General features: G+C 47.0%; 1 protein-coding gene across 2 annotated transcripts in view; it reads right to left on the reverse strand.

Annotated features, from left to right (window-relative positions):
• Positions 1–1,149: 1,149 nt before the first annotated feature.
• VPS16 (VPS16 core subunit of CORVET and HOPS complexes) overlaps positions 1,150–24,202 on the reverse strand; it is a 28,188-nt gene continuing 5,135 nt past the window's right edge. The window contains exons 2-24 of one of the 2 annotated variants that reach the window (XM_055544368.1): positions 7,669–7,757; positions 7,314–7,411; positions 7,098–7,226; positions 6,873–7,017; positions 6,633–6,748; positions 6,414–6,536; positions 6,231–6,286; positions 5,783–5,872; positions 5,595–5,689; positions 5,364–5,440; positions 4,790–4,921; positions 4,577–4,704; positions 4,411–4,446; positions 4,110–4,218; positions 3,814–3,948; positions 3,610–3,718; positions 3,423–3,520; positions 3,236–3,343; positions 2,846–2,923; positions 2,581–2,750; positions 2,404–2,500; positions 1,556–1,659; positions 1,150–1,442 (exon numbers count right to left, since the gene is read on the reverse strand). In XM_055544368.1, coding sequence (XP_055400343.1) covers positions 1,298–1,442; positions 1,556–1,659; positions 2,404–2,500; positions 2,581–2,750; positions 2,846–2,923; positions 3,236–3,343; positions 3,423–3,520; positions 3,610–3,718; positions 3,814–3,948; positions 4,110–4,218; positions 4,411–4,446; positions 4,577–4,704; positions 4,790–4,921; positions 5,364–5,440; positions 5,595–5,689; positions 5,783–5,872; positions 6,231–6,286; positions 6,414–6,536; positions 6,633–6,748; positions 6,873–7,017; positions 7,098–7,226; positions 7,314–7,411; positions 7,669–7,757 — 2,467 coding nt within the window. In that variant the 3' untranslated portion in view covers positions 1,150–1,297. Of the gene's footprint in view, positions 1,443–1,555; positions 1,660–2,398; positions 2,501–2,580; positions 2,751–2,845; positions 2,924–3,235; positions 3,344–3,422; positions 3,521–3,609; positions 3,719–3,813; positions 3,949–4,109; positions 4,219–4,410; positions 4,447–4,576; positions 4,705–4,789; positions 4,922–5,363; positions 5,441–5,594; positions 5,690–5,782; positions 5,873–6,230; positions 6,287–6,413; positions 6,537–6,632; positions 6,749–6,872; positions 7,018–7,097; positions 7,227–7,313; positions 7,412–7,668; positions 7,758–24,202 lie in introns of both variants that reach the window. The other variant, XR_008701583.1, reaches the window with a different exon arrangement.

Below are 24,202 nucleotides of genomic sequence, written 5' to 3' on the forward strand. Positions count from 1 at the left end.
GCCAAAGGGAGAATTCCCTTCTTTTTCTCTTCAGTCCAGTGACCATTCAGGAATTGCTCACCACTATTCAGTGGGCAGGGTTTCCAAAGTCTCCTTCTCGATCTCTCCAACCCAATGGCCACATGCTCCTCATCCGTCCTCCAATCCTCACTGTAGGGCAAACCAGGGGCCTTGCCTCAGGACCCTCTTCTCAGAGGGCCCGGTTTCAGGTCCGGCTGAGTCATCCTTCCTCTGTCACAACAGCCAAGGAGAAGCTCTAAAAATCTCCAAATGTCCAACATGGTTTCAAATTCCAGTCTTGCCACCTAGTTGCCCCCCAGTCCTCAATCCTCTTCTGTAAAATGGGGTGGTATTACCTCTCTCATAGGGCTGTCTTGTAGAATAAATGAAAGCAAGGTAAAGTGCTGAGCTTGTACCATGTGTGCACGTGTGGGTAATGCTTTCAGTGTGGTGCTTAGCACGTGTGCTATCGCGCCCCATAATCTTCCTAGGGGCTGTGAGTTTGAGAGGACTTTGCCTGGTAACTGTAGACAGGGGTCTGTGAATATCACTGGAGAAGGTCTCTCTCCAGACCCCCACAATCAAACACATGAAGTTCTGCTGAGGTATCTGGATGGTTCTGCCTCCAAGCTGTTTTTGCTTAGACTGCACTGCGTAAAACAAGTGCTCTAAAACAGGGGTCCCCAACTTCCTGGCCAGGTACCTCCTGTCAGATCAGAAGCGGCATTAGATTAGAAATAAAGTGCACAGTAAATATAACTCGTTTGAGGGACTTCCCTGGTGGTCCAATGGTTAAGGATCTGCCTGCCCATGCAGGGAACACAAGTCCAATCCCTGGTCCAGGAAGATCCCACATTCTGCAGAGCAATTAAGCCCATGAGCCACAACTACTGAAACCCTTGCTCTAGAGCCCATGCTCCACAGAGACAGAAGCCACAGTGATGAGAAGCCGAGTACTGCGAGGAAGAGTAGCCCCCGCTCACTGCAACTAGAGAAAGCCCACGCACAGCAATAAAGACTCAGTGAAGCCAAAAAATAAATTTAAGAAAAGGTAATGTGCTTGAATCATCATGAAAACATCCCCTCACCCCAAGTCTGTAGAAAAATTGTCTTCCACGAAACCAGTTCTTGGTATCAAAAAAGTTGGGGACTGCTGTTATAAAATGTTTCAACTTTATTTACAACCAGAACCCTGGCCCCCACCCCAGCTTTTCGGGCTTTGCTCTGTGGGAAGAGCTAGATGAGCAGGGACACTTCTGACAGGTCCAGGGCTCAGGAAGATGAGCAGGTAGGCCCCTCATTTCTTCTGGGCTTGTGCCCGGGCCCGCTGAATCTTGTCGGCCGTGGCCCCATCTGTGGCTCCGGTGCAGTGGGACAATACGAGGCTCATCTCCGCCTCATTCCGGTGTTCAATGGCAACGTCTGCAGCCTGAGCCACATCCCTGCAGTTTGAACAGGAGGGGAGATCTTGTTGAGCTGCCCAAGGGACAAATTGTGCCTCTCATCAGCCCACTGGCTCTGCCACCCAGCACCCTAGGGCCCTCAGCAGACGCACCCAACGAGAAGCAAGGCCTTGACCTTCTGCTCAGGACCCACGCGGGAAGCATACTTCTTAGCCTCATATTTATTGTGTTGCTTCATGCAGATCTCCACAAAGGGCTTAGGAGAAGAGGGTAGAAAGACATCAGGTAAAGCCCTCCTGTTCTCTCTTATGAGCAAAGCCTGTGTGTGAAGTCACATCAGTTGTGTCTGATTCTTTGCGACCCTATGGACCATAGCTCTTAAAGCTCCTCTGTCCATGAGCAAAGCCAAGTGGATATATTATCCAAATGTATCTTACATATCCTTCTGTCTGTATAATCCCCCCAATTCCTATCCCACACACATACAACAGTTGTGATCTCAAAATTCTTTGAGTGAAAACCACCTACCCCAAGCTCTATTAGAGCTTTGAGATCAATTATTTCTATGCGTCCATGCCATCATCTACTGTTACCCCTCACAGCAGGCATTTCCCGCCTTCCCAGGGCCTGAGTTTTGGGCAGTTTATAGCTGCCCTTATTTGACCAACCTACCACACCTCTGAACTGCCTGCCACAGAAAACAAACAGCTCAACACCCTCAACTGCTCTGCAAATGTACTCTCCCCTTCCTCCCTGCCAACAGGACTTTCCTTCAGACACTAGTGTCCCCTGTGGCCCTCCTTGGGGAAAAGCAGCTCCGTCTCCTTTCCTCCAACATTTGCAGGTAGACTTGGGCCTGTCCTCCCCTGTGCCTGACTCAGAAATGTGCCCACCAGTTCTGTAGGATAGCTGAGCAGATGTGTGAACAGACCATTGGAGCCTGGCCATCTCCTCAGCATTGCCTCACTGGAGATGGGCTAGAGGGAGGTCCCCACCTCACCAGGTAGCCAATGGGTGATTTCTTGCTCTTAGAAAACTTCTCTAGCTCCTCCCAGTCTTCCAAATCTGCCAGGGCAGTCAGCTTCAGCCACCAGAGCCTGTGGGAAAGCTGGGCATGGAGGCACTGCAGGAGGGGCAGGGGTCCCAGGACCTACATGCAGATCAGGCCCTCATCTACCTCTTGTCAGGGATGCGAAAGTCACGTGCCAGCTGCTCCGCGCGCTTGTTTTGGCCACTGAGAATGAGGGTGGTGACCGTGTCATGTAGGGACAGGTCTAAGAACCGGCCCCCCAGCTCATCTTCTAGGCGTCGCTGCAGCCGTAGGAGCCGCATCTGATCCTCTGTAGCCTGGGAACAGGAATATGGTGGGACAGGGATGAGAGGGACAAGGAAGGAAGACTGGGGAAGTGAGGAGAAGAGGTTTAGAGAAGAACGGGCCAAACCTTGGCTGCAAACTCATTTTTGGCCTTGTAGAAGGCGTCGGCTGCCGTCTGTAGAGCTGCAACACGCCCCTCAATTCGCTGCAAAGGCCAAAAGGGAGCTCATAGCACAGGGAACCTCGGTCATCACCACTCTTGCTGCAGTTTTCTCCCCAATCCTTGTGCCTAGGGTCACCAGTGCCAGCTCTTCCTGCTGGGAGCACTGTGCTGGTATTCCTAATGGGAATGACTAGCTCCTCTGGGACCAACTCATGCGCCTCACATCTTCTCAAGCTCTCCCTCCACAATGAGGACCAAATGGGGTGTGTGACACATTTGAGGCCTAGACTCCTGGAGAAGAAGCCAGACCAATGGCCCAGTTTGTGGGCCCCACCTGCCCTGTGGCCCTCAGACCTCCTCTGCACCGTAGCTGGCTCGGATGTGGAAGCTGCCCAGCTCCTGGTGGTTGTCATCCTGGTTGTAAAGGTCCTTCAGTGTCTCCAGCTCCTGATGCTTACAGAACTGGGGACAGCAGGTGGGCAGTCAGCAAGGCCAACTCAGGGGCTCCTCAGGCTCCACCCCACTCTGCCCCTGCACACACCTGTCGGTATAAACTTAAGGCCATAGGCTGGTTCCGAAGCGTCATGAAAAAATCTCCTCGGTTCAGCTCATTCTTCAGGTGCAGCAGCACTGTGAACACTGCGGGACGACAAGGTGGGGTGGGGATCCAGCCCAGCCTCTTACTGAGCCCAGGGTCCCCAGCCTCGTCCTCACCCAAGCCTGCTCACCCAGATCAGTATCCCCACTCTCGATGGCCTTGCTTAGTGCCAGTTTGCTCCTCTTCATCTTCAGGAGAAGGGGGACTTGCTCCCCAGAGCGTGGCTCATATTCCAGCAGCTGTGGGACGAGGAGGAAGGCACAGAGAGAAGGAGCTGGCCTGGGGGCCTCTAACACTCACATGAGAGCATCCAGGGAGGGCTAAGCACCCACACCTTGATGGCCAGCTCCGTGCGGCCACAGCCATAGGCTCGTGCAGCAATGTCAGAGTAGGAGACACCAGGCGTGTCCCCCAGCTTCTGATTAATGGCCCGAGCAACATCCTCGTCAGACACATCCTTCTGTTGTACCTGGAGAGGGAAGGAAGTGTCACCAATCTGGCTCTAACCCCTTAAACCCGACCTCCGCTGCCTTGATCAAGACCCACTCTTTCAGCTCTACACATCTTTCCTATACCTCACCTTGGCCTGTAAACCCTGAATTGCCCTTGGACCCTGTTCTATATCCTCACCTTGTAGCAGGCCCAGTGGGCCAGGATTCTGCTGACGCCCTGCACTTCAGGAAGCCGCAGGTACTCACATATCTGAATGGCCAGGGGGTAAAGCCTCCGCAACACAAGCCTGGCAGACAAGGGAGATAAAGGGAACAAGGGATAAAGTAGGGTAGAAAGAGGACAGAGTGGCCCCACCCTGTAACCCCACCCTGCAAACGGATCACAAGCAGTGACCACAAGAGCACAGCAAGGGCTGTAATGTCTGCCCACCTACAGCCCTCCACCCAGCACCCTTGGTACAGGTACACCCTAGCTGTACCTGTCTAGCAACACCTGGATAGTGAGCTGCTTGTATCTGTATTTCATTTTGTTAAGGATCCAGCTGGGAGATAAGTCCTATTTGCCAAGGACCTTTAGGTGGCATCTCCATCCCCTTGCCCTTCCTCCCCTGGAAGTAAACACCCTGTGAGCACAATTGAGGATACTGGCTATAGGTGAGGGGGATTCCGATGTGATAGTCCCGAATGGCATTGAGTACACGAAGGTCCTGACACATGCGCACAAAGCTGTCAGGTGGAAATCTGTCCAGGAAACACTTTCCGAAGGAGGCCGCCTAAAAAGAGCCAGAGAGCAATGGAGGGCTTTCCCCTCTGCCAGCCAAACCCTGCCCTCCCTCCAGCCCTGCCATGCAGGCCAACCCTGAGCAGACTCTTCTGCATATCTGGCCAGTGCTCGTGTCCTGCAGCCTCGATGCACTGCTGCACAGCCTGGGGCAGCTGCCCCAGCTCCTGGATCTCCCGCAGGTACTCATCCGCCTTCTGGCTCTCTTTCTGGGGTGGAGGGAAAGTGCCAGGGACAGTGCATCATGACCGAGAACACCTCTATGTCTGGCTCCCAACCCATTGGGCTGTGGTGGCAGGTCTGGAAGGTTGCAGAGGCCGGAGCCCAAATTCCCTCAGCCTCACCACCCAAGGTGTCCACACACACCCCCAATCAGCGCAGTTGCCTATGAAGCCCTGAGATCTCTCAATAGAACCCTGATTTGTGACTAGATTGGAAGGGTTCCCTGCCCCTCCCTATCACCACACAGAAGACACCGAGTCCCTTCAGTCCAACTAAGCCAGCTCTCTCTACCCCAGCCCGGCCCAGCCCATGTCCTGCCCGAACCCCTGTCTTTAAACGTAGCACTTGGCTGCAGAAACAGGGGCTGGGTCAATTAGGGGAAGGGGGAGGCGAGTGGCTTGGGGCCCCAGGAGAGGCCCAGGGTTTTACCTCATACTCCTTCTGAGCCTCCAACAACAGTGCTCCAGGGGCCATCGAGGCTATTTTAAAGATCTCCTCACTGGCCACTAGGGGAGGAAAATGGTAAGTGGGAGACAGGGGGCGTCAGGAAACCCTCAGCCCTGCCTCAGTGCCCTGATTCTGCTCTGGGGCACTGGTCTGGAAGCTGTGGTGTTGAGGAGCCCCTGTCCTGGTCACTCAGAGCTTTTACGAGGGCCTCACCTGGAACCTCATGCAGGAATTCATGGGTACTGCGGGAGAAGACTCGGACCCCATCCAACTCAGGCACCAGGTAGGAGTCCTCATCTAGCACGAACCTGAGCGTGGTCAAGGTTCCTAAGAGTAACCACGGATGGGGCGGGGCGGGGCAGGCCACCCTCCCCTAACCCCTGGCAGCCCTCCAAGGATATTGGATGCTCTCAGGGGCGTCGCCCACCACCATTAGCCGCCTCTCCCAGGCCACCACAACAGCCCTCTCCTTGCTGCGCGGACGGCTACACCTGTGTGCACACACACACACATCTGGGATTAATACACAGGATGCCTAGTCCACAGTCATGTCTCCCACATCACTGTCTATATCACTTTGCCTTGGGGAACTCTGCACAGGCTTGCTGCCCTTTATCTTACTTCTCTGACTGACTTATTTGCTTCCCTCTCTCCCTGTGCCCATCAGCTTCCTGGCACACCTGGGGCCCACCGGGAACTGGGGTTTTCCTCAAATGTGCACTAGCAGGGCAGACAAGATTCAAGCTCTGCTTGCTCTGGTCAGTATACAGGATGAATCAATGTGTCCCAGGAGGCAGGGCTATGTGCATGTCCACTCCCATGAGAACAACACCCCTCCCCCATCCTCACCAGACCATCTGCTTCGGGGGGGCCCGGATGTTGCAGTTGAACTCACACAGCTTCTCCTGAAAGAGTGCAGGGAATGTAATGGCCCTATCCCAGCCATCACCAGTCTGGCTGAAAAGTCCTTCCCCTATGCCCCACACATCTTTCCTAGACAAGGCACAGTGCCCTGAGAGATGTGGCTTATACCTTGAGAGATGCTGTCCCCATCCAGATGTAGCCTGTGTCTGTGAAGAGCGCCAGGTGTCTGTAGGTGAAGGAGACAGCCATCTGCAGGAAGCTGCTCACTCCTGGGGCCAGGCCAGGGGGTGTCTGGGGCAGGGCCAGGGGGAACACCAGACAGACTTTTCAGGATCTCCCACTGGCTCCCCCAGTCCCTCCGGTTCACTCCCAACCCAGGCTTCTCACCACCGCAGAGCAGGCTGCATGGTCCAGGAGGTAAAGATCAGGTCCTACAGCCAGGAGAATGTGTGCCACTCGGTCCTGGCACACTGTGGTCCAGCATGAGGGTGCACTCTGCAGACCTATGGTCATGGAAAAGGACAACTTTAGACTGCCCAAAGTCCACAGTTTCTGCCTCTGATGGTCCCATGGACAGGAGGCACATTTGTGGGCAGTGAATGCTGCTCCAGGGGTGTCAGGGCTCACCTGGCACCTCTGGCATCCGGCGGAGTTTGAGGTCACCCACGTTGGCACTGAGGGTGAAGCGGTGGGCTCCTGTGAGGATGGCCACCCCAGAACCAAACTCAGTATGGAAGATCCGGGCATCCAGAACCCGGTTTTGGAGCACCTCCTGGAGAGAGGGGTCGTGGGTTGAGGGAGTGAGAGAGTCCCAGACTCCATCCCTTTCCCCCAGCCCCCAGGGCCCCCTACATTGCCCATGCTGAAGTGTCTCCGGAAGTCACCATGCAGCCCGTAAACCAGCACAACTCCATCTTCCTGCACACAGAGCAGCTCCTCCTCAGCTGACCAGCCCAGGGACACCACGGGCCCACTCTTCCACTGCAGATGAGAGAGAGGCTCCAGAGGCTGTCCTCAGGATGCAGAATCCTGTAAAGCCCTCAGCCCCAGGGAAGGCAGGGAGCTCACCAACAGACTGGCCAGAAGCACCCTGGAAGCTGAGTAGATCTCGAGAACCGGCCGGGCACTGGCGGGCTTCTCCTTCCGCCAGGGGTTCCTCAGCAGTGCTGTGGTTTGAGCAGAAACCTTCTGTCCTAGTTGCCCAGGCCCACTCCATGCCAAGCAGGCCTATGAACTAGTTCTGAAGGCCCACACCACATGTGGCAGGCCTCACGAGAACCACAATTAAAACATCTCAGTAAGGTGGGGTGGGGGTGGGTAGCACAGGCCAGCAAGAACCCCTCAACAGCAAGGCCCCCAGGAAACAAGGACCCTGAGTTCATCCTATGGTCCTTAAGCATGCAGTGGCAGAGGGGTGACTTACCAATGGGGCCCCCATAGGGTGCAGCAGCCACTAGGCAGTCCCTCAGTTCCTCCTTCAGGTCCCAGTCCATGCTATACAGCTCATATTTCCTGCCCACACAGAGACAAGCAGAGATCAGCCTCATCATGACCCTGCATCCACATGGAATGCGCACCAGAGGACCTCCCTAATGCTTCCAACTGTCCTGCACAGGTCCCCTCAGGGGAAAGGAGGAGGGTGATGACTAGAAACTATGAGGGATATCCTAGGGACAGCAGGCAAGGAAGCAGAGGGTGTTGGGAGGGCAGGCTATGTGGCCAGTACGTAGAGCACAGAGTGAGGTGGGACTAGGGTGAGGTGGTTGGCCTGGGTCTCCATTGGCAGAAAATAAGACCCTGCAGGAGGTCCTCTCAGCTTAGGCAGCCTTTCTTCTATTTCTGGTTCTTAACACTGAATCTGGCTATGGGCCTTATACCCAGGGCTCCGGCCTGTTGATAATGAACTCAATTTTAGAGGTACTGAGTGAACAATGCCTGAAAGAGATCCAAGAGGAGCTCCTTAGTGAGCCCAGAACTGGGAGAGTCATGGGCTACAGATGCCAATCTGTGAAAGCTTGACTCAGAGAAGGTAACTGAAATTACAAACTGCCACAAGATGACTGCAATCTGAAGTGCATATGGATCACCAAGACATGTGCTGCATGAGAGGACAGAGTAGGAGGCTTGAGGAATGCCATAATTTGATGGTTGGAGGTGGGGAAAAGGGTACAGAGAAGGAGTGGACACTCCTCCAGAATACAAGAGAAGACAAAGTTCCAGAAGCAAGTATTTTAGCTAGGATCATTTCAGGAGCCTTCCCATTAAAGACCAGGAAGATGCCCATCGTCTCTCTCTTTTTTTTTTAGGAGAGGTAAGAATCGGATTTATTTAAAAAGCAACATACTCCACAGACAGAGAGTGGGGTCATCTCAGAAGGTGAGAGAGGCTCCATCATCTCTATTGACATTCTTATTGGAATTCTAGCCAAAATAATTCAAGAGAAAAATGGTATTCTAGCCAAAATAATTTAAGAGAAAAAAAAAAAAAAACAGGCTTCCATTTTGAAGAAAGAAAGAGACTGCTACTATTTATCAATACAAATGATCAGACTACCTACTTAGAAAATCCAAAGCAGTCTATGAAACAATGAAACAAAGAGCTCAGTAAGTAATGAACAAAAATCAATATATTTTCTATACCAATGAGTTTTCTATACCATGAAGTGAAGTCGCTCAGTTGTGTCCGACTCTTTGCGACACCATGGACTGTAGCCTACCAGGCTCCTCCCTCCATGGGATTCTCCAGGCAAGAGTACTGGAGTGGGTTGCCATTTTCCTTCTCCAGGGGGATCTTCCTGACCCAGGGATCGAACCCAGGTCTCCCGCATTCCAGGCAGATGCTTTAACCTCTGAGCCACCAGGGAAGCAGTTATACCATAGCAAGAACTAATTAGAAATATAACTTTTAAAAAGATCCTAATTGTGATATCAGTAAAACTATTAGATATCTAAGAATAAGCCTAATAAAATTTTTAGCAAAATCAAATTTCTTTACTCAAGGATAGAGAAGACATGGGGAAATATTCTAAAGGATCTATAGATGGGTAAGAATTCCAATAAAAATCAGCCCAACTTTTTGGTGGTTAGGGCAGCACAAACTGATTCGATAGTTCATTTGGGTGGTGGAGGAGGAAGATCTTCTGAAAGAAAATATTTAAGAATATTTGAAAATATGAAAACAGAAATACATCAGATACCAAATACACTTAAAAGCTAAAGTTAATTAAAACTTGTTTTGGCACAGGAATAAGCAAACAGATCAATGGAAGAGAAGACAGTCCAGAAAAAGACCTGAGACTAGACAGAGGTTATACTGAGTTGGCCAAAATGTTCCTCTGGCTTTTTAAGTAAAAATAAAAAACACAATTTTCAATTTCACCAACAACTTCATTGAACAACGTATTTACCATTTTGTTCCACTACCTTGTCTCATTTTTCAGGTAACTTCATAGTTTCATCTTCCCAAAACTTTAAAAATGTATTTATTTATTTTTGGCAGTGTTAGGTCTTCGTTGCTACGTGTGCGCTTTCTCCAGCTGCAGTGAGCAGGGGCTACTCTTTGCTGCAGTGCCTGGGCTTTTCATTGCTGTGGGCTTCTCTTGTCGCGGGGAGCACTGGTTCTAGGCGAGCAGGCTTCAGTAGCTGCAGCACAGGGGCTGAGTAAGTTGTGGCTCGCAGGCCGGAGAGAGTGGGCTCTGTAGTTGTGGCACACAGGTTTGGCTGCTCCAAGGCATGTGGGATCTGCCCAGAACAGGGATCGAACTCGTGTCTCCTACACTGGCAGGCAGACTCTTATCCACTGTACCACCAGGGAAGTCCTTCCCAAAACTTATCTCTTTGACTAAAGAACTACTATTCCAGGTGACCTTTATCTTCCAGGGAATTGAAATTTTTTCCCACTAAGAGAATTCTGTAAAGATCAAAGTAAATGGACATCCAAAGGTGCAATGTCTGCTGAATACAGTGGATGCCTCAGAACTTCCTGCCAAGTTGTAATAGTTTTTGCCTGGTCATCAAAGAAATACATGGTCTTGTGTTATCCTGATAGAAGATTATGTGTTTCCTACTGACTAATTCCAGATGCTTTCTGTCAGAGTACAGTTGGTCTAACTGGGAGCAGTACTTGGAATTAAATCATTTTTCTGGAAGGAACTTGTAATAAAGGACTCCCTTCCAATCCACCAAATACACAACATCACCTTCTTTAGCTGAAGACCAGCCTTTGGTGTAGTTGGTGATGGTTAATTTCGGTTGCCTCATGATCACTTCTGTTCCACATCATTACACAGTATCCAATTTTCATCATCTGTCACAATTTGTTTTAAAAACGGAACATTTTCATTAAATTTCAGTAGAGAATCACATGTGGAAATATGGTCAAGAAGATTTTTCTTCAGTCAAGAAGGTTTTTGTTCACTAAACTTATGGGAACCCGAACATTAAAGCAATTAATGTAACCAAGCTGGGGACTTCCCTGGTGGTCCAGTGGTTAAGAATCTGCCTTGCAATGCAGGGGACACAGGTTTGATCCCTGGTCAGTGAACTAAGATCCCACATGCCACAGAGGAACTGAGCCTGAGAACCACAACGAGAGAGTCCATGCGTCACAACACAAGATCCCATACGATGCAATGAAACACAACTAAGACCCAATGCAGTCAAAACAAAACATAACCAAGCTGATGCACATGATTTTCAATGCTTGATTTGGATATTTTGAATATGTTGGCTATCTCCCTCGTGGTATAACATTGATTATTCTCAATGAATGTCTTGATTTGATGGCCATCAACTTCAACTGGTCTACTGGACCATGGAGCATCATCCAGTGAGAAATCTCCAACACAAAATTTCACAAACTACTTTTTGATATGTTCAATCAATCACAGCACCATTTTCATATGTTGTACAAACCTTTTTTTGTGTGTTTCAGATGCATTCATACTTTTCTTGAAATAATAAAGCATAATGTGCTGAAAATGTTACTTTTTCTTCCATGATCAGTATTAAAATGGTTACACAGAAATTCACCAATTTTGGTAAGTTTTTTTTAAAAATGCACACTGATAGGATAGCTGTCACAATACAATCTAACAAACCTATTTCAAATGAAGTTAAAGACAACTAAGTGCTACTAGCACCATCTTACAGGAAACACTGAAGGAGCCTTTTCATCCCAATGATAAAGATGGCATTTCAAACTGGGGCAAACTGATACTTGCAATGAGACAATGGGCCATATAGGAAGAATCACAATAAATGCTATTTCATTACTTAATCTCTGTAATGAAATTTTCTAGATGAAATTCAAGATTTAAATGTTAAAAAATAAAGCCATATCAGAACAAAATCTTGTTTATTTTTACAATCTCAAAGTAGAAAAAAATTCCGTAAATGGAAGTCACTAAGAGAAATAACAAGTGCTTCTAAATAAAAATTAAGACCTTCTGTATACTTGTATGTAAAAGGTGTAAAAACAATACATATTTATGCTTACTTCTACTTGAAAAAAGAGACTGTGGAAAAGGTTCTAAGAATTAATAACAGTAGTTACTTGCAGGTGAGGGGTGGAATCAGTTGAAGAAGAGAAGAGATGGGAAAGAGACTGAGCTTTTAAACTACAGTCATAGCTATTAAAATAATTAACATTAAAAAATTTTTATAGGGACTTCCCCGGCAGTTCAGTGGTTAAGAATCCACAATTCAGCCCTTGTTGGGGAACTAAGATCCCACATGCCATGTGGCACAGCCAAAAAAAATTTATATGCTAAAGAAATCTATCAAAAACAAACTAGGAAGACAAACTATGAGAAGGGGGAAAAAATGAAAAAATGTAACATGTGAAAAAGGATTGCTGTTCTTTAAAATACAAAAGGCTCTAATTAATTGTAAAATAAAAATGAAAAGAAAATGATCAACGGTTGTATCATAACTATGTGAAAATATTTTAAAATGAAACATAAAAAACTTCGGACTATAAAAGCTGATATTTTCATGTGAACTATGGAAAATTCTTTTAGCACAAGACACAAACCCCAGAAATTACAAAGGAAAAGACTGATAGACTTTATAACATGGACTTTTAACATATATATGTTAAAAATTAATACACACGCTTTCCTTGTGGCTCAGCTGGTAAAGAATCCACCTGCAATATGGGAGACCTGGGTTCGATCCCTGGGTTGGGAAGATCCCCTAGAGAAGGGAAAGGCTACCCACTCCAATATTCTAGCCTGGAGAATTCCATGGACTATATAGTCCATGGAGTCGCAAAGAGTCAGATACGATTGAGAAACTTCTACTTTCAAATGAACACAGGTTAAATAAAATGAGCACTCCATACAAATTAATACATAAAAGTCAAGTGACCACAGTGAGAAAATTTTTAACAAAGAGTTATTATGGAGAACATGTAAAGAGCTCCTTTACAAATCAACAGAAACAACACAACAGAAAAATAATCGAAGGATATGAATAGATATACTTAACAACTAGGTAAATATGAATTTAAAAGTTATTTTGATGTTTTGGCCATCTGAATAGCAAAACTTAAGAGGTTAATAAATAACATGCAATATTGCTGAAGGTATGGAAAAAATGAAAACTTTCTTACATATTGGGAGTGTAAAATGGTTCACCCTTATGGCAGAAAATGAAGCACTACGCATCTAACTTTTAAATGTGTACACACTCTAACTTAGCAATTTCTTTTCAAACATCTAACCTATGAAACTACTTGCGCAAGTACACAACAGTATGAATACACTGCAGCACTGTTTAAAATAGTTCCAAAAAAACAAATCCTGGAAAAAAATCTCCTTAAATGCCCATTCAAACAAGACTGGTTAAATAAACTACTGTATGCCCATTCTGGGGAATATTTTGTGCCCATTAACAAAGTGACTGTGTATACTGACATGAAGTGACCTTGAAAATATATTAAGTAAAAAAAGATACAATACAATGTAGTATGAATCACATGAATCCACTTAGGCAATAAAAAAGTGAGCACACATTTTTACAGGCATATTTACATATACTCACGTGTATGTGTGTCAATACAAAGAAAAACTCTCATAGGCCTCCACACTAAGCCAGTGTGGAGAGACAGTGGTTACCTCTGGAGAAGGTGGTAAATGGGGGAGGGGAATAAGGAGACAGACAATTTGGCTATACAGGCTACCAGTTCAGTTCAGTTAAGTCGCTCAGTCGTGTGCAACTCTTTGCGACCCCATGAACTGTAGCATGCCAGGCTTCCCTGTTCATCACCAACTCCCGGAGTTCACTCAAACTCATGTCCATCGAGTTGGTGATGCCATCCAGCCATCTCATCCTCTGTCGTCCCCTTCTCCTGCCCCCAATCCCTCCCAGCATCAGGGTCTTTTCCAATGAGTCAACTATTCGCATGAGGTGGCCAAAGTATTGGAGTTTCAGCTTCAGCATTAGTCCTTTCAATGAACACCCAGGACTTATCTCCTTTAGGATGGACTGGTTGGATCTCCTTGCAGTCCAAGGGAATCTCAAGAGTCTTCTCCAACACCACAGTTCAAAAGCATCAATTCTTCGGCATTCAGCTTTCTTCACAGTCCAACTCTCACATCCATACATGACCACTGGAAAAACCATAGCCTTGACTAGACGGACCTTTGTTGGCAAAGTAATGCCTCTGCTTTTTAATATGCTATCCAGGTTTGTTGTAACTTTCCTTCCAAGGAGTAAGCGTCTTTTAATTTCATGGCTGCAATCACCATCTGCAGTGATTCTGGAGCCCCAAAAAATAAAGTCTGACACTGTTTCCCCATCTATTTCCCATGAAGTGATGGGACTAGATGCCATGATCTTAGTTTTCTCAATGTTGATCTTTAAGCCAACTTTTTCACCCTCCACTTTCACTTTCATCAAGAGGCTTTTTAGTTTCTTTTCACTTTCTGCCGTAAGGGTGGTGTCATCTGCATATCTGAGGTTATTGCTATTTCTCCCGGCAATCTTGATTCCAGCTTGTGCTTCCTCCAGCCCAGCGTTTCTCATGACGTACTCTGCATATAAGTTAAATAAGCAGGGTGACAATATACAGCCTTGACATACTCCTTTTCCTATTTGGAACCAGTCTGCTGTTCCATGTCCAGTTCTAACTGTTGCTTCCTGACCTGCATACAGGTTTCTCAAGAGGCAGGTCAGGTGGTCTGGTATTCCCATCTCTTTCAGAATTTTCCACATATCTGGTCTTTATCACTAGGTCATGTCTGACTCTGCGACCCCAGGGACTATAGTCCACCAGGCTCTTCTGTCTATAGAGTTTTCCAGGCTAGAATACTAGAGTGGGTTGCCATTTCCTTCTTCAGGTATCTTCTCAACCCAGGAATCAAACCCACATCTCCTGCAGTGGCAGGCAGATTTTTTACTGCTTTACTCATATACTATTGTTATTTATTTGAACTTTTATACCATATATGCATTTCTTCTGACATTTTGGTACTAAAATCCTTAGATGAAATCTGATGGAAAGATAAGATATTTAAATAGCACCCCACTCCAGTACTCTTGCCTGGAAAATCCCATGGACGGAGGAGCCTGGTAGGCTGCAGTCTATGGGGTCACTAAGAGTCAGACACGACTGAGCGACTTCACTTTGACTTTTCACTTTCATGCATTGGAGGAGGAAATGGCAACCCACTCCAGTGTTCTTGCCTGGAGAATCCCATGGACAGAGGAGCCTGGTGGGCTGCCGTCTATGGGGTCACACAGAGTCGGACACGACTGAAGCGACTTAGCAGCAGCAGCAGCATGCCAGTTATCAGTTCACTGATGCTCAGCTCCCTTCCATGTGTTCTGTGGTAACAGATGGTATTTCTTTTAAGCATTTCTCCTTCACAATGAGCATGATGTTGAGCCTTCTCAGCAGAGGGCACTGGAGGAACACTGCATGAGGAACAGGCTCTCCTGTTGATTCCAGCCGGGCAGCTGGCTAGCAGCCAGGATGTGAGGACATCTGGTGATGCTCTGATCCCACCATGCAGCAACCTCCAAGGCTCGTCCAGACTGACTCCCTGGACAGACACAGCATTTCTGGCTTCTTGCCTCCACCAGGGCCTACTTCCTCTGCATGCCACGATGCCTGGCCACTGGCTCCCCTGCCCGTGCCCTGGAGCATTTCCACTGACCCTCTCTGCATAACCATGCACCCAAGTCACTAGTTGTGGCTTGCCTTACAGATACTGTATGCTCCAAGCTACGAGCATCAGCTCCCCAACTCTCTACATGCCCACACCACTGATCCCTAGTTGTAGTTCTCCTGTGCCCCGCTACCCTCTGAAACCCAGAGGGCTGCTTCTTGCTTGCCAATCAACTGTGGACCAGCTCTGGCCCAGTGAAGTGAAAAGTGAAAGTCACTCAGTCATGTCTGACTCTTTGTGACCCGATAAGACTATACAGTCCATGGAATCCTCCAGGCCAGAATACTGGAGTGGGTAGCCTTTCTTTTCTCCAGGGATCTTCCAACCCAGGGATCAAACCCAGGTCTCCCACATTGTAGGTGGATTCCTTACCAGCTGAGTCACAAGGGAAGCCCAAGAATACTGGACTGGGTAGCCTATCCCTTCTCCAGACAACCTTCCTGACCCAGGAATTGAACTGGGGTCTCCTGCATTGCAGGTGGATTCTTTACCAAATGAGCTATCAGGGAAGCTCTGGCCCAGGGAAACTAGTAAACTTCATGGCCATCCAGTGGCCTGCAACTGCATTTTCGCTGGGGTTCAGCTGGGGAAGGGCCTCCCTCCCACGTTTGTTGTTCTTTGAGTACCCTCCCTTAGTCCTAAGCTACCATATAAACTTTTCTCACATCTTATAGTTAATCTTTATCACAGTGTAATAATCCTGTATATTTATTAAAATTTCCCAGTTTACATCTCCTCAGTGGACCCAGACTAACTGGTACAGGGAGTGGCCCCAGGAGTGGTAGTGGTGGCAGTTTAGCTGCTAAGTCGTGTCTGACTCTTGCAACCCCATGGACGGTAGCCCGCCAGGCTCCCCTGTCCATGGGACTTTCCAGGCGGGAATACTGGAGTGGGTTGCCACTTCCTTCTCCAGGGGATCTTCCTGACTCTAAAGATGGGATTTGAGGATTGGTACGGTCATGTGCTTAGGCTTGGGTGCAGTGCTGTGTTCCCTACTGATGAGAAACGGATGCTAGTATAGTAACCCACTGCATGCAGCAGCATCACAATTAGTCAAACCTGCAGTTCAATATGGCGAAATGCCAAGTCAAACACATGCTTTGGGAATGACTTCTGTGCTTGATTGTATGGCAGTAATGATGATTATAAGGGCCATGGTGTGGATGAGTTATTTTGAGTGCATTTGAACATTTACAAAAAGGAAATGACAAGGTTAGGTCCATTAACTTTCAGCTCAAGTCATGGTCTGAGAAGCAGAAAGCTTCTATAACAGCCTCAAAGAATCTCTTATTTCTTGTATTCACACAGCTGTTACTGCTGAGAATCAAAGACAGTTTAATTGTATGGGTTGTTAAACAATAACAGTTAAATTCCCCAGCACACCATCTCTCATGTGAAAGTTAAGGCACTAATTAGAAAAGAAAGGAATCCTGAAACATGGAAGGAAGGTAATTGGTTAGACCCAGAGGAAGCTGACAATCTTGAACGCCCCAAGTCATCGCGGGTCTTCCTCAGCAGTGGAAGCAGCTTGCCCTCCTGTTTTGAGGAGACTAGCCTTCCTCTGCTTGAAAACCCTGTGATGACCTCACTTCAGGCAGATGTCTTGGGAGCCTCCCTCTCCATGGCTGACCTGGCTAACACTCCTGCTGAGTGGTTATCAGCTAAGTGAAAGAAGCTCAGTCGTGTCCAACTCTTATGGACCCCATGGACTGTATAGTCCATGGAATTCTCCAGGCCAGAATACTGGAGTGGGTAGCCTTTCCCTTCTCCAGGGGATCATCTCAACCCAGGGATCGAACCCAGGTCTCCCGCATTGCAGGTGGATTCTTTACCAGCTGAGTAATCAGCTAAGAGCAGAGATCAATATGTGGCCCCAATATGGCACTGTTCCTGGGGGAGAAGCCTACAAGTCGATTACACTGGACTTCTTCCATCATGGAAGAGACAAAGATCTATCTTCATTGGAATACATATTCTTAATGTAGATTTGTCTTTACCTGTAATGCCTTTGCACTAGCAAACTTCCACCATCTGTGTACTTAAGGCAAGTCTCATCTACCATGGCAGCAGTCAGCCAAGCCTTGCAATTAATCAAGGATCTCATTGCATAGCAAAGGAAGTGCAGCAGTGGGCTTAGGTACATGGAAGCAACTAGCCTTACCTTACATCCCACTACCCAGAAGTGACTGGTCTAAATGTACTGATGACTCAGTTATAGGACCAACTAGGAGACAGTAACCTAAAAATATGGGGCTCTGTCTTACAGGATGCAAGTCTAGGCTTTGCATCAAAGACCATTACATGGGATTAACTCGACAGACAATATGCGGGGCTGGGAGTCAAGGGGTGAAAGTGGGAGTGGCTCCTCTCACTATTACAAACCTAATGACTCTCTTATTAAAATACTGCTTCTAGGACTTCCCTGGTGGTCCAGTGGTTAAGACTCCGCCCCTGCATGAAGGGAACATGGGTTCGATCCCTGGTCCTCGATGATTCCACATTCCATGAGGCAACTAAGCCCGTGCACCACAACTACTGAGCCCACACTCTATAGAGACTGAGAGCCTCAACTACTGAGCCTGTGCACCACAACTAGAGAAAGCCTGCACACAGCAACGAGGACCCTGGGTAGCTAAAATTTTTTTTTAATAAAATTTTAAAATATTGCTTCCAGTTTCACTAACTTTGAGACCTATTGATTTGTAAAGCTTAGTTGCCAAGGGAAGAATGTTTCCACCAGAGGATAAAAACATTGGATTCACTGAACTGGAAGGTAAGAGTGCTACCTTGCCATTTGAGTCTTCTTATGCCACTGAAGTGGAGAAGGCAATGGCACCCCACTCCAGTACTCTTGCCTGGAAAATCCCATGGACGGAGGGGCCTGGTACGCTACAGTCCATAGGGTCGTGAAGAGTCGGACACAACTGAGCGACTTCACTTTCGCTTTTCACTTTCATGCATTGGAGAAGGAAATGGCAACCCACTCCAGTGTTCTTGCCTGGAGAATCCCAGGGACGGCGGAGCCTGGTGGGCTGCCGTCTTTGGGGTCGCACAGAGTCAGACACGACTGAAGCGACGCAGCAGCAGCATGCCACTGAAGCAACAGGCAATAAAATGGGGTTAATCCACTGGCTGAAGTAATTATCCTGAGGGCCAAGGGGAAATCAAGTTGCTACTACATAATGGAGGCAAGGAGGACTTTGTCTAAAACCCAGGGATCTTCTGGGGCACCTCTTGGTACTTCCATTTCTAACGGGAAACGTTAATGAAAAACCTCAGCAATCAAAAAAAAGCAGAATGACAGGTTCGGGTCACTTTGCTATGTAAAGAACAGAGCAGTGAAGGTTCTGGCTGAGGGCAAAGGAAATATGTGATGGGCAGTTAAGAAGGAAGCCATAGGTATTAACTATGATCTTGTGAACAGCTACAGAAATGAAGACTGCAGCCACTTCGTGCATTTTCTCTGTGCTTGTTATGTGCTTGTGTTTATATGCATATACTAGCCATTATCTTCTCTCCTTGCCACTTTTATTTTATACACAAATTATTGAAGGTTAATTTTTAAATTCAATTTTTAGGTAACAGAATATCCAGTAATACTGTAATTCATTTTGAGGAGTAACTAATATAGTGATTGATACAATGACTTAAGACGTGTGTCTCCTCATTTGGGGAAAGAGTAGTATACTTATAAGAAGGATGGTAGTATCCTGTGAAGCAGAAATACAGAGCTCTTTGGTTATTGTGAGGGAGTTGAAAAGCGTGTAGAGGGTGCTCGTTGAAGCTGATCGGCCAGAGAAAGGATCCTGCTAGTTATCAATTTATTACCTCCCAGAGTCAAATTCAACCTTCAATATGTGCTCCACAGTGAGCCAGATGTTAAGCTTTCTCAGTAGCTGGTCCTGTAGAAAAGGGTCTTTGTAGGAGGAAGGGAGTCATTGGCTGTTTCCAGCAGGTGCAAGATCAGTCAGCAGTGTGGGCATGAGGGTATCTGGGGACACTCTGACCCAACCATGCACCCAGAGCACACAATCCCTCATAACCTTGGCCTGGACTGGCCATCTACCTCCCTGTGGTTCTCTTCACAAGATACTGCATGCTCTAGGTGTCCTGCTCAGCCTGGTGCTCCCTGTGCAAGGCCATAAGCCTGGCCACCAGCTATGGATCACCTGCACCCTATCTAGGCCCAAGAGGGCTGCCTCCTGCTTATCCAGTGGCTGTGGACCAGCTCCAACCCAGCAAACCAGCAACTCTACCACCATTCAGTGAGCTGCAACTATATCTTCTCCAGCAAGGTCGGAACCTTGTTTGGGGAGGGCACCCCCCTTCCAACTTTTCCTTCCTTTATCCTCAGCCCCCAGGAAAGGACAGTTTTATCTTATAGCTACTTTGCTACCATAGTTTAATAGTTCTTTATGTTAAACTTCCCCTATTTAGTCACTGTATGGTTTCTCCTAACCAGAATCATAGAAATATTACCAGTGTCACATTCCACAGACCACTTGCTTGTCTCAAGGGGGAAACATGAATATATGGCGGAAGATGAAGCCATCAGCCTCAGAACACTTCTCAATCTCAACTTCCCTTCCCTCATAGCAGACAACCTGATACAATGGCCCATAGCTGTGATGCAGTATGAACACCACACAGTTCAGTCCCTCAGTCGTGTCCAACTTTTTGCAACCCCATGGACTGCAGCATGCCAGGCTTCCCTGTCCATCACCAACTCCATGAGCTTACTCAAACTCATGTCCATCAAGTTAGTGATGCCATCCAACCGTCTCATCCTCTGTTATCCCCTTCTCCTCCTGCTTTTAATCTTTTCCAGCATCAGGGACTTTTCCAACGAGTCAGTTCTTCGCATCAGGTGGCCAAAGTACTGGAGTTTCAGCATCAGTCTTTCCAATGAATATTCAGAACTGATTTCCTTTAGGATGGACTAGCTTGATCTCCTTGCAGTCCAAGGGACTCTCAGGAGTCTTCTCTAACATCGCAGTTCAAAAGCATCAATTCTTCAGCAATCAGCTTTCTTTATAGTCCAACTCTCACATACTTATATGACTACTGGAAAAACCATAGCCTTGACTAGACGGACCTTTGTTGGCAAAGTAATGTCTCTGCTTTTTAATATGCTGTCTAGGTTGGTCATAATTTTCCTGCCAAGGAGTTTAAGCGTCTTTTAATTTCATGGCTGTAGTCACCATCTGTAGTGATTTTGGAGCCCCCAAAAATAAAGTCTGCCACTGTTTCCACTGTTTCCCCATCTAACTGCCATGAAGTGATGGGGCTGGATGCCATGATCTTAGTTTTCTGAATGTTGAATTTTAGACCAACTTTTTCACTCTCCTCTTTCACTTTCATCAAGAGGCTCTTTAATTCTTCAGTTTCTGCCATAAGGGTGGTATCATATGCATATCTGAAGTTCTTGATATTTCTTCTGGCAATCATGATTCCAGCTTGTGCTTCATCTAGCCCAGCGTTTCTCATGATGTAGTCTGCATATAAGTTAAATAAGCAGGGTGACAATATACAACCTTGACATACTCCTTTTCCTATTTGGAACCAGTCTGCTGCTCCATGTCCAGTTCTAACTGTTGCTTCCTGACCTGCATACAGATTTCTCAAGAGGCAGGTCAGGTGACCTGGTATTCCCATCTCTTTCAGAACTTTCCACAGTTTGTGGTGATCCACACAGTCAAAGGCTTTGGCATAGTCAATAAAGCAGAAATAGATGTTTTTCTGGAACTCTCTTCCTTTTTCTATGTGGATGTTGACAATTTGATCTCTGGTTCCTCTGCCTTTTCTAAAACCAGCTTGAACATCTGCAAGTTCACAATTCACATACTGTTGAAGCCTGGCTTAGAGAATTTTGAGCATTACTTTACAGGCATGTGAGATGAATATAATTGTGTGGTAGTTTGAGCATTCTTTGGCATTGCCTTTCTTAGGGATTGGAATGAAAACTGACCTTTTCCAGTCCTGTGGCCACTGCTGAGTTTTCCAAATTTGCTGGCATATTGAGTGCAGCACTTTCACAGCATCGTCTTTTAGGATTTGAAATAGCTCAACTGGGAATCCATCACCTCCACTAGCTTTGTTCATAGTGATGCTTCCTAAGCCCCACTTGACTTCACATTCCAGGATGTCTGGCTCTAGGTGAGTGATGACACCATCGTGGTTATCTGAGTGAGTGGTTGGTGGGAAGAGAGAAAATGGAAGTGAGTACAGATGGCAGTTTCCAGACCCTTGGTGAGGTGAAAAGGGATTTGTTGGTTTTTTGAATAGAGAACTTTATTTTCTGTTAGGCTGGGGAGATTTGAATATAGTAGTTGAGATATGATAGTGAGCCCTTGTGGGTAGGGATGGTGGAAAACAATATAGAGGTCTTCTACACTGAAAAAAACCTGGCTGCTTATTAAAATACAGATCAAATTCAAAGGACCCGCGCCAGAGACAACAGAGATCTGCCCTAGGAAGCTACATGCAGCAGCACCTTTGGTGACCTTGATGCAGGGAGTCCTATGCAAGAGTGGCTAGATAGACCTGAGGCGACATGAGAGTGGGTAGATGGCACATGGTTTCTCAGAAAACAGGGAGGTGGGAGCATATATCCTCAGCAGGCTGTGAACACAACAGGCAGATTTTGTCAGGGAAGCCTAGGCCCTTCTAGGCCATGACTTTCAGCTCTCTGGGAAGCACGAGGTGAAGTCAGCAATTGGGCAGAGGGATGAAGGAGCCTTCAGTTGCAGGCTAGGACATTAGCATCGACATAGACTGGAGTGGGAAAGAGGTGCAGGGGTACAGGAGTAAGGCTCTGGGAGTGAAGAGCAACAAAGTACAGGCCACCTCCTCAAGCCTTCAAGGTAAAGAAGGCTTCTCAGGGACAGTAAGGTGACTCAAGCTATGCCATAAGGTTGGCATGGGGTACAGATGGGCAGACTGAGAGCAGCAGAGAGAACAGCATCTCAGAAAAGTCTAGAAGTGAGAACTCTGTAAGGATAGGTTATATCTTCAGTGAGGAAGGCCAGCTACATATTTCTCTTCTATCTGCAGGTCCTGGAAGTTGAAATTCCCATAGTAGCAGTAAATGAACCCTGGATTTGAATACCAGAAAATCACTAAAGCAGGTCCTGTTGTTTAGTCACTATGTTGTGTCCAACTCTTTGTGACCCCATGGACTACAGCATGCGAGGCTTCCCTGTCCTTCACTGTCTCCCAGAGCTTGCTCAAATTCATGTTCATTGAGTTGGTTATGCTATCTAACCATCTCATCCTCTCCTTTGCCTTTAATCTTTACCAGTATTAGGTCTTTTCCAACGAGTCAGCTCTTTGCATCAGGTGGCCAAAGTATTGGAGCTTCAGCTTCAGCATCAGTCCTTCCAATGAATATTTGGGGTTGATTTCCTTTAGGATTGACTGGTTTGATCTCCTTGCAGTCCAAGGGACTCTCAAGAGAGTCTTCTCCAACACCACAGTTCAAAAGCCTCAATTCTTCAGCACTCAACCTTCTTTATGGTTCAACTCTCACATCTGTACATGACTACTGGAAAAACCATAGCTTTGACTAGACAACCTTTGTCAGCGGGGTAGGTTTCAATCCCAGCCCCTCCATGAAGCACTGCCAAAATCCCTGCTGCAGTGCAGCTGAACTGCTGGAAAAGCATGACTCAGTGCAGTAAGAGAAGAGCTGTGTGAAAACAGATGATCTCCAGCCTCTCCAGGCTGGGCTATCAGAACACTGAGGAGGAAGAAACACATTAGGTTTAGCATGGGGAATATTCCATCAATTCAAAAATGCCCAGGCCCTGAAGAGAGACCACCTTCGTTGTTGTTCAGTCGGTAAGTCATGCCTGACTCTTTGCAACCCCATGGACTGTAACCTGCCAGGTTCCTGTGTCCATAGGATTTCCCAAAAATACTGGGAATATTGGAGTGGGTTGCAATTTCCTTCTCCAGAGGATTTTCCTGACCCAGGGATTGAAGCACGTCTCCTGCACTGGCCGATGTATGGATTCTTTATGACCCCTTGATTCCAGACTGCCTTAAAAAGAAATACTACTGGACTTTTCTGGTGGTCCAGTGGGAAAGGAACCCGTCTACCAATGGAGGGTACGTGGCTTTGATCCCTGGTCCAGGAAGACTCCACCCGCCACAGAGCAACTAAGCCTGTGCATCACAGCTACACTGAGCCCAAGCGCCCTAGACCTGTGCTCTGCAACAAAAAAAGCCACTGCATTGAGAAGCCTGTGCATCACAATAAAGAGCAGCCCCTGCTTGCTGCAACTAGAGAAAGCCCATGCACAGCAACAAAGACCCAGCATACCAAAAATAACCAAATAATTTAAAAGACAAAAAAATACTACTACACTATCCTTGTGCATTGTTTCTGGAAATGTAAAATGGTGCAGTTGTCATGGAAAACAGCAGAATAGTTCCTCAAAATATTAAACACCGAATTACCATATGATCCAGAAATTCCATTTCTGGGTGAAAATAGGATCTCAAAGAGATATTCACACACCATTGTTCATAACAGCATTATTCACAATAGCCACCAGGCGGAAGTAACCTAAGTGTCCACTGACAGATGAATGCACAAATAAAATGTGGTGTATACATACATTAGAATGTTATTCAGTCTGAAAAAGGTAATTCTGATACATTCTACAACACGGATGAATCTTGATGGCAGTATGCTAATGAACTAAGCCAGCCACAAGAAAGCAAATACTGTTATGATTTCACTTACACAAGCTATCTAGAGCAGTCAAATTTATGGAAACAC

The sequence above is a fragment of the Bubalus kerabau genome, chromosome 13, assembly GCF_029407905.1.
Source record: "Bubalus kerabau isolate K-KA32 ecotype Philippines breed swamp buffalo chromosome 13, PCC_UOA_SB_1v2, whole genome shotgun sequence".
In the NCBI taxonomy this organism is placed as follows: Eukaryota; Metazoa; Chordata; class Mammalia; order Artiodactyla; family Bovidae; genus Bubalus; species Bubalus kerabau.